Source organism: Lagopus muta, chromosome 6 (assembly GCF_023343835.1).
Source record: "Lagopus muta isolate bLagMut1 chromosome 6, bLagMut1 primary, whole genome shotgun sequence".
NCBI lineage: Eukaryota > Metazoa > Chordata > Aves > Galliformes > Phasianidae > Lagopus > Lagopus muta.
The window spans coordinates 24,245,846-24,255,716 of NC_064438.1; the positions used below are offsets into that span (position 1 = coordinate 24,245,846).

Sequence of the window (9,871 nt, forward strand, 5' to 3'; positions counted from 1 at the left end):
CCCCCGCCCCAGGGCCGTCGGGGAGCGGCGCCCCGGGCGCCTCGGCCCGGCCGTTGCCTTCTGCCCGAGAAGCAGCCCCGGGGCGCGGGCGGGGGGGACGGGGCGAGTTTGGGGAACACGTCGAACCCCGCCACTCGGAGCTCCCGTCGTCGTGGGGGTACAGAGCCGAGCGGCCGGGGGTTTGTCCGGCCCCGCGCGGAGCGCCGGCAGCGGGATTAGAGTGTGGGACCCGAGGGCTTCCGCAGCACCGGGCTCCGTTTTCCAGAAAGGAAAGATGGAAAAGGGGAGGGATCGCCCGCGCGCTGACTGACAGTTTACATAATGAGCTCGCGAGGATGCGAGGCAACTATATAAACCGCTCGGAGGAAAGCAAGTTTCCCATTTACCGAGCGCTGCCGGCACCCGCCGAAGGAGGAGCCGTCCCGACGAGGCGTCCCCGTTCCCAGCCCGCGGGCTCTGGAGTTTATAAAGCGCAGGATTAGCGCCCCGAGGGCACGGCCACACCTGGATTTACCTTCCGGCCCGCGGGCAGCGCCGCTCTCCGCGCTCGGCGGAGCTTTTGGGGAATACAGAACGAGCGGCGCGAGGATGAGAGCGCGGCGCGCCTGCGGCCTGACGCTGCTGTTAGTGCTTTTGCAGCAGGTAACGGTCGGAGCGACGGCGAGAGGGGCTGGCGAGGTGTCAGTGGGTGCTGGCCGAGGTGTGACGGGGCTGTGTTGTGTTCCTTTGTGCAGAGCGCGTCCGGCTCCGGCGTCTTCCAGCTGAAGCTGCACGAGTTCGTCAACAGCCGCGGGGCGCTGGCCAGCGGAGAGCCCTGTGCCCCGCACTGCCGCACCTTCTTCCGCGTCTGCCTCAAGCACTTCCAGGCGGTGGTGTCGCCGGGCTCCTGCACCTTCGGCAGCATCATCACCCCGGTGCTGGGGGTCAACTCCTTTAGCATCCGCGACACGGAGCGGTTCGACAGCCCCATCAAGCTGCCCTTTAACTTCACGTGGCCGGTGAGCAGCGCGGGGCGGCGGGCGCGCTCCTCGGCCGAGCGGCGCGGGGCGGTGCGGTGCGGGCGGGGTGCGGGCGCGCCGCGCTGTGCTGTGCTGACGCTGCTCTTGCTCTCTGCCCGCAGGGGACCTTCTCGCTCATCATCCAGGCCTGGCACGCGCCCGCCAATTACCTGCCGCAAGGTGAGCGCCGCGCCCCCGCCCCGAAACGGTTAACGGCAGCCCGGCCCCGCCGCCCCCGGCTCAGATGTTTATGCGATAATTTCGGGGCCGGCTTTATCCGACCATCGGCAGTTAGTCCCCAAACGATGCCCGTCAGGGGCCGCTTTGATTCTGTCCCGACCTAATCTCCAACACAATTGCGTTTCCTGCGGTTTATTTTTGGCGTGGGAAAGAAAGGAGCTCAGCGGTGAGAAAGCCGCGAGGCTGCCAAAGAGCCCCGGCCGCCTTTTCCTGTATTTTACACCTTTCTCGAATTCCGCCCTTTGGAAAGGAATAATGGCTTTGGGATGTTTTTCTGACAAGAGAGGAAAAGGATATTCCAGCAGCACTTTTGAAAGCCCTCGACGCGGAGCCCCCTCGGCCCGGGCTCTCGGCTACGGGTCCTCTCTCACACCGACCCCGCTCCCTCCATCCTTCAGGGCAGCAGCATGCTGACCCCGCTCCATTCCCACCGACGCGCTCCGTCTCTCCTCGCTGGGGCCGGGGCAGCGCCGTGCCCTGTAGCACACACGTGGGTTCCCAGGGTGGGTGGTGGACGTGGCGGTGGTGTTGGCCGCAGCTTGATGCGCTACTTGCTGTCCCGCAGGCTCGCGGCCGCCGCCGGAGGAGTGGCTCATCAGCCAGATGGCCATCCAGCGGTCGCTGGCGGTGGGTGAGGTCTGGTCTCAGGATGTGCAGAGCAGCCTGCTGACCCAGCTGCGCTACTCCTACCGCGTGGTCTGCAGCGAGAACTACTACGGAGAGAGCTGCTCCCGCCTCTGCAAGCGCCGCGACGACCGCTTTGGGCACTATGTCTGCGAGGTGGATGGCAGCCTGACCTGCCTGCCTGGCTGGACCGGCGAGTACTGCACCAAGCGTAAGTGCTGCTCCGTGCCCTACCGGTGGTGACTGCCACGCCAGCTCTCCAGGCCCCGCAGCCCATCTGCATAGCAGGGCCTCGGCCAGCTCGCTTCAGTGCTAGAGGGATCACCTTGGTGGGCTGTGCTGCCCCTTGTCCTGTGCACTGGGCAGGCCTGTCCCGCTGTTGTCTTGCACACCTGCTGCAGCTTCCTTAGACCTTCACCTAGGCTAACCCAAGCCATAGCCTGAGGAGGGGCAAACTGAGGGAGCTGTTTAGTGAAGGTACCCTGGGCCTAACGTGCATTGTCTTCCTGCAGCAAGTGCATCAGGAGGCCCCATGCTGGATGCAGCATGTTTGCTTGTGCCCGCTAAGTGCAGTGCACCTGGTGGAGGCTTGGGCTGTGCTTTCACGCTGACCTTTCCACTCCGTGCCAGGAGATGAAAAGTGGCATGCTGAGGACTTTGCACTGCTGTTGCTGCAGCTGCCAATGTCATGCTGCACTTCTACACGTATGAAGAAACAGCAGAGAAGAGCTAATATCCCTGAGTCAGTCATACCTATCCCAAGTTACTCTGCCAGCAGCTTGTCTGCAGAGGCTTCCCCACTTCTGCTGCCATTGGTGGGGCAGGTGTCGCACTGTATAGCGGGAATCTTTGCTGTGGGCTCAGGGCCCCGCTGGGTTTCTGCAGTCTTTTGTTAGAGTAAGCGTGGCTGCCGCCTCTTGCTGCTTTTTGAGAGAGCTGCAAGAGTTCGTGTTTGTTGTGTAAACTGAAAAAAACTAAGGGACAGCTTGTCAGATGTTGGCTCTCCCCGTTCACTTCCTCCTGCTCCAGGACTCCCCGTACTGAGAGTTTTTAAAACAAAGCTTTGAAAGTGCAAAACTGGTTTTCAAAGTATTTTTTAAAAGCTGGCGTTCCCCCTTTTACAAGTGTATTCTGTTGTCCGCACGTATTTACCTAAACATTTCTGCTCTTTTTTCCTGTCTTCCTTACAGCCATCTGTCTGTCTGGATGTGCCGAACAGAATGGATATTGCACCAAGCCTGGAGAGTGCATGTGAGTAGATGGCAATTGCAATCTGAATTTCAATTAAAATGTCAACTTGTAATAGAAACTTAAACTCTTTTCCATGTCATTAATGCTTTAATTTGACTCTTCTTGTAGCTGTCGTTCTGGTTGGCAAGGCCGCTACTGCGATGAATGCATTCCCCACATAGGCTGCCGCCATGGGACTTGTAAAACACAATGGCAGTGCATATGTGACGAAGGATGGGGTGGCCTCTTCTGTGATCAAGGTTGGTTCTGAGGGTTGTGCTTAGGGCTCTGGGTTGGATATTCCTCGGTCTGGAATTAAGGAATCTGATCCAGAATTAAATTTGTGTATGGTGTGTATACAGAGGTGTTATTTTGTGCCAAGGCTGTCTCAGATACCAATTCTTTATTTGTACTAGTTTTGGCTGAAAACAACCAAGCCTTTTTGGTAGCTCTTGTTTTTAAGAGAAAAACACCACCTGGGTGAGTGGTGAGTGGGCAAGTTTTCTGCTTTCTCAAGCTAAGTTTAATGTATTCCCTGTACAACGATAACAATTTACTAAACAGTTTCCAGCAGCAGTAAACACCATAATTTGGCCTTCCTTATTTTGCATACAAGGAAGTTAACTCATGTGATAAGTCTGGAGCATGAGAGAAAAATCATGTAAGCAAGAATGAAAAGTACAGGTTCCATTTTAAGGTACACCAGACCACTTCCACCTATTCAACCCAGTGAATCACTGAACTGTAGCCAGCTGAGCAGTCATGTCCTCAAGGCCATATATGCACTGCTGGCACTGAGATCATTAAATACTCAGAGCAAGTCAAGTGTTTGCAAGACATTTACAGGATTAAGATAGGGAAGCCTGAATTAAGCAGGAAAAGTAAAGGTGCAAATTTTTTTTGTTGTTGGTAGTTACCTATTAACCAATTGTGTTTCCATTACTCGGACATTTATAGTGCTTATAAAGATTCTCTACTTATGTGATATGGACTTGTGTGCTTAACCTCTGCCTCAAATTGAAAGGGAAAATAAAAACAACCATCTAGTTTGGCAGAGTATTTAGATAGTTTAAACTAATAACATTCATAACAACAGAACACAATAAATAAACAATAAAATATTTCCAATGTTTGTTTAAATCTCCAAGCCTAAATACTTCTGTTTCCTTCCTGCCTTCCCAGAATGTGCCTTGGAGCACACCTTTTAATGACAGGGCTAGCTCTTCTATTATGTGACATTGTGCACAGAGTGTCTGTCGTGCCTCAGAGTGTCTTTCTGAGAAAATATTTGGAGTACGTTGTTCACTTTGGCATCATTACAGCTAATGGGATTGCACCCCCAAAAAAGGGAGAACATACCAAAGCACTGAGAAAGAGAAGTTTCTCAAAATTCAGAGCTCGATTAGTAGACGTGTAAAATTCATAAGTCTCAGACATGATTAGAACTGATAATAACCTGATAAGAATCTCCAGTATTGGTAGCAAAATTGAAGGCTTCATTTAAAACTCTTTGTTGATCAAGGTGTTTTTGTATGAACGTCTTTTGCCAGCTGTCAAACACTCTTTCTTCTAACACCTGGTATCTTTGCAGATCTGAACTACTGCACTCACCACAGACCATGCAAAAATGGAGCAACTTGCATGAACACTGGCCAGGGCAGCTATACGTGTTCATGCAAACCTGGCTTTACTGGTGTTGACTGCGAACATGAGATCAGCGAGTGTGACAGCAATCCCTGTAGGAACGGCGGTAGTTGCACAGTAAGGGCATTTTAAATGTAAAGTCTTTGTGTGAAGCAAGCTCCAGTATACCTTTTCAGAAATGGTTTTGTAACAACATAATGGGAATTCGATAGTACGCAGGTTCATTACTGACTCTCACAACTACCATTCTGAACCCTTCCCTGGATGTGTCAGGGGAGGAAGTCTGTTACAGGAGGAGATGTATCATCTAGATTAGAACTAGTCAACTGATCCTTAGGTTTCTGTGGCAGCCATTATGAGATCTTGGCAAGATCCAAGGCTCATGAGGGAGTGTATCTGTAAAATAAAATAAGCTTCCCAAACCAAGGTTCACAAAGAAATGTGCGGTCTATATTTCAATAGCAAGTAAAAGAAAATGTCTTTCAGCTATGGAACTGCAGCATCAGTTGATACAAGGGCAATCAGATGAAGCACTTTTTGTGAAATGAAGTTCTGTATTTTCAGTTTTCTCATGTTTCAGTGTATTTTCAGACCCAGTCAATGACTGATCCAACATGCTGATAGAGACTGATAGCTTATAGATACCAGATGTAATCTGATGCATGTTTTGGTTAAAGCTAATGCTCCAAGACCACCTAATTACCTTCTCTCAAGGCCTTGGATATATATTGCTTATAAAGAGGAGACAAGTTTTGTTGTAACCTAAGTGGTGGGACTTCTCCATGGCAAAGCAAAATAACCCCTTTGGGGGAAAAAAAAAAAGGGGGGGGGGGGAGGAGGAAGAGGGGAGGAGCTCTTATGCCAACCTACACAGCTGCAATCAGGATATCTACCCTTTCCATATGTTATTCTGCTCTAGGACACTGGGGATCCCATCAGACAGTAGTGGCATTAGTCTTGTTTTTGCCCAGTTGCCTCTAGGCTCCTACAACTGTATCTGCTCTGCTTGTGCTGTTGCATGATTACTCTTATGTGCCAAATACAGCCAGTTCACAATCCTGCCCCCCACAGTCCAGCTTGCAGTTATTTACTCTGCAAATGCCATTTTTGCCACATCCAAGTGTGAATGAAGTGGGACAGAACAGCACTTGCTGCTGACCAAAAAAGAAACAGGCACAACTATCATTTCGTGGCATCAAATAACAATGGCCTAATGTTGTGTTTTGCAGGATTTGGAGAATGGTTATCGCTGTGCCTGCCCCCCTGGCTACTATGGAGCTCACTGTGAGCACAGTGCTTTGACGTGTATCGATTCTCCGTGCTTCAATGGAGGCACATGCTTGGAAAAAGAACAAGGAGCCAGCTACACTTGTGTTTGCCCTTTTGGTTTCACGGGGTCAAACTGTGAAAAAAAAGTAGACAGGTGCACAAGCAACCCATGTGCAAATGGTGAGTCTTTCTTATAAAAAAATAAATCTCATGGCTTCTCCACTTGTTTGTGCTTTTCAGTGCAGAAGTGATAGAAATCCAATCTGACCTCTACACTTCCTCTAATACATTAATCCCTCTCCCTCACTGTATTCCACATCTATCCTAATTTTGGTCTCTTGCGAGGGACTTTCACTGGCATTTTCTATGTAAAAAAAAAAAAAAAAAAAAAAAAAAAAAAAAAAAAAACAAAAAAAAACAGTGCATAAGCTTTATTATGGAATGGGAAAGCATTACATACATTAAACCAGCATTATTATATATTTAGAAGTGGCATGGTTTTAAAGGGTGATCAGTAAGCTAGAAGGAAGCCTTAGATAGTTAGTTGTTTTGTAAAATAATCTCCCTCTTCTTGAGGTAGTTTTGCTTACAGGGTGGGAGAGCTTTATGTTTCTGAGCGAAACACATTGCATACTGATTTCTTTTTTACTTTTTCCTCAGATGGTAATTGCTTTTACCTTGGTCAGATTCGTGTGTGTCGTTGTCGGGCTGGCTTCTCTGGTCAGAAATGTGAGATTAACATCAATGACTGTGCCAGGAACCCGTGTTCCAATGGGGGAACTTGTCATGACCTGATCAATGACTACACGTGCACGTGCTTGCCAGGCTATAGCGGCAGGAACTGTGACATCAAGACCAGAGATGAATGTGCTTCTGGGCCATGTGAGAACGGAGGCACATGCTACAGTGGACTTTATAGTGCCAACTTTGTCTGCTACTGTCCTTCTGGCTTCATGGGCAGCCGTTGTGAACTACCAGTTTATTCAGTGCCCATCACACTTCCTCCTAAACCAGTCCCCTGGATTGCTATATCTATGGGAGTGGGGCTTGTGGCTTTGCTCATACTGTTCTGCATGATAGCAATGGTCATCAGGCAGATGAGGATGCACCCACAGCAGGACTTGGAGACAATGAATAACCTGTCTGACTTCCAGAAGGACAATCTCATTCCAGCTTCCCAGCTCAAAAACACCAATAAAAATAAAGACCTTGAAGTGGACTGTGGGCTCGAGAAGTCAAACTACAAACCCAAGAATCATAAACTGGACTACAATCTAGTAAAAGATCTGACGAGTAGAGGGACACAGGAAGATAAATATTACAAAAGTGAAAAGTGTTTAGGAGAGAAGTCTCCACTCCGACTACACAGGTGAGAATTTAGCCTTCCTTGTAGCCTCTGTAAGCCCCCCACACGTTCACACTGGCCTAGATGCAGATGAGAAAATGGGAAAAAATTTAACTCAGGGAGAGAACATACAAAACAAACCAGAGCAAAGGCAGGAATTCTGAACTGAAGTATGAGTGCCAGGCCAAGTAGTATCTGTAGCTAAATTAATTGAAAGCTTGTGCGCGGTATGCTGGTAACGTGAATGCTGTGAAGGGGAACAGGAGTGACCAGTCCAGTGATGAAAGTAAGAAGTATGTTTTCTTCCTCAGTAAATCACAGGGAAGTGATACTACAGCAAATAGTGAATTAAAAATAAGTATTTTGCTTATTTAGAAAACACTGAAAAAAAGATTAGAGTGAAAATTACTTCTCCCTTCAAAAAAAAGGGCAGCTATTTGTTGGCTCCTCTATATTCTGATGTGCATACTGAAAGTCTTGCCTGGGTTCTGCTTGTGGCTGCTCTGCACTGAGGGATCTGAGGAGTACTTGACTAAACTGGACATGGCAGAAATCTAGCAAGACAGTAGCCATTTCTCACTTCCACTTCCCTAAAGTAAAATGTCTTGCCATCATATAGAACATGTGAAACTTCATCCTTTGCCCTCCTCTCCCTCACCTCCACAGCTATCTTGTTCCACGCCTACATATTCATGGTAGCATTTCAGAGTCAGGCATGTTAGAAGTCAAATAACACCTTTTTCTCTCTGCCCTGCTTTAGTGAAAAGCCGGAATGTAGAATATCAGCGATATGTTCTCCAAGGGATTCAATGTACCAGTCCGTCTTTGTGATAACAGAAGAAAGGAATGAGTGCATCATAGCCACAGAGGTAAGCAAGCACACCAATGAACAAACATAAATTCACAAAATAAAAGAGGCAAATCTATCCTTTAGAGCTGCAGCTGAGAATGATGCTCTGTTTTCAGGGATCTCAGCATACACCTCATCTCTTCAATGGCATGCAGGAGTGCCCAAGAAAACAGAACATACGTGGGGAAAAATAAAGAAATGAACAGCTCTGATTTTATTAAACCAGAGATTCTGTGTTTAGATAAGTCGGTGGGAGATGAAAGCACTGAATGTCAGCCTGTAAAGATTCAATATATCACAACATATCTTAATCAGAGGAAAAAAAATAAAATAGTTCATGGCCCCATTGATGTAAAGCTGTGCATTTTCTTTTTTTCACCCCCATTACTACAATAGATAATCTGTGTTCAGTGACAACAAGCAAAGCTTTAGCTTTCCAGCAGAAGATGAAAAGTAACTGAATATGTTAGTGGATAGGCAGAACAGCTATTTAGTAAGTCTGTAGTAAGACATGGAAGGAAATTTCAACTTCTTGGCATTTAAGCTCTAGCTACATATTCGTGGCTGTAACAGAATTTAATGCTGTTTAAGTTATCCAGATGTTGACATTATTTTGAAAAGGCAGAGAACAGTACAAAAGGAGGAAGTGAAGATCCAGCTGGTTCCAAAAGGATTGTTGACACTTTAGAGAAAGGCCCAAAGAGAAGTTAAAAGCAATTTATCACAAACCAATACCTTTCAGCGTAGTCACCATTAGTGCTCGTTTCAGTTAGAGACTCCAAGAAGCTTGCTGTGCCATATAGCAGCGACCTGTGAAGTCAGATGAGCAGGATTCTGTCTCCCTTGCCAGGGTGGATATCAGATTTCTGCTTGAAGGCAAGCTGGAATATTAGTCAACCAACAATATTAAAAGTTTAAGACTAACAGAAAGGATTTTCAAAGATATAAATGATAGTTAGATGCTTCATTCCTGGTAGTAGACCCAAATACCATATCTTCCTTTTGAAGACCTTGCTGGCAAAAGCTGATTTTTACATTGGTTTCCCCCAGAAGTATTTTTAATTTCAGAATGGCAGACCCTGAAACTTTTCTCCAAAGCACATAAGCTATCCAGCTATACTATATGCTATTTACAGAGACATTATGTTAAACACCCAGATTTGTACGATTTATTCTAGGCTTTCCTTCCCTCACTTCAGGTAGGGAAGGCTACTCATCATACAGATGAGTTGTTTGACTATTCTCTCAGGATGCAGGCAAAACTAGTGAATACTGATAGCTAAACTGCAGTAATGTCTGGCTTATGTTACTTTGGTTTGACATAACTATAGTTTGTTAGTTCTGCTGTATTCTGTGCTTCCTTCTCATTCCTCAAATTTTTCTATCCCCTGACAGGTATAAGACTGAAGATCAGCCTGTTTGCACCTCAGATTTGGTAATGCCAGTAGATGGACGTTCCTGCTGCATTGTTTACAATTCAGAACTGGATTGGACTGTTTGTAATTACATGCAACTTGCTGCTCTCAGGTGGAGGATGGAACTGGACAGACTGTGAATTTACTGAAAGATGCAATAGACTTATTCATTCTTACTGCTCTTGTTTGACATTTGATGCCACAAATCTCACTGGCTATACATGAAGGGAGGCAGAGGGAAGAGAGAGGGGTTAAA

At 47.4% G+C, this 9,871-nt stretch overlaps 1 protein-coding gene across 1 annotated transcript; it reads left to right on the forward strand.

The window, feature by feature from the left end:
• The first annotated feature begins 279 nt into the window (after positions 1–279).
• Positions 280–9,580, forward strand: DLL4 (delta like canonical Notch ligand 4). The gene is made up of 11 exons (XM_048949103.1): positions 280–642; positions 735–998; positions 1,121–1,178; positions 1,804–2,073; positions 3,053–3,113; positions 3,222–3,352; positions 4,684–4,853; positions 5,966–6,185; positions 6,666–7,374; positions 8,111–8,219; positions 8,317–9,580. Exons 1-11 carry the CDS (start codon positions 589–591, stop codon positions 8,392–8,394), a joined length of 2,124 nt encoding a protein of 707 aa, XP_048805060.1. The 5' UTR covers positions 280–588; the 3' UTR covers positions 8,395–9,580.
• The last annotated feature ends 291 nt before the right edge of the window (positions 9,581–9,871 follow it).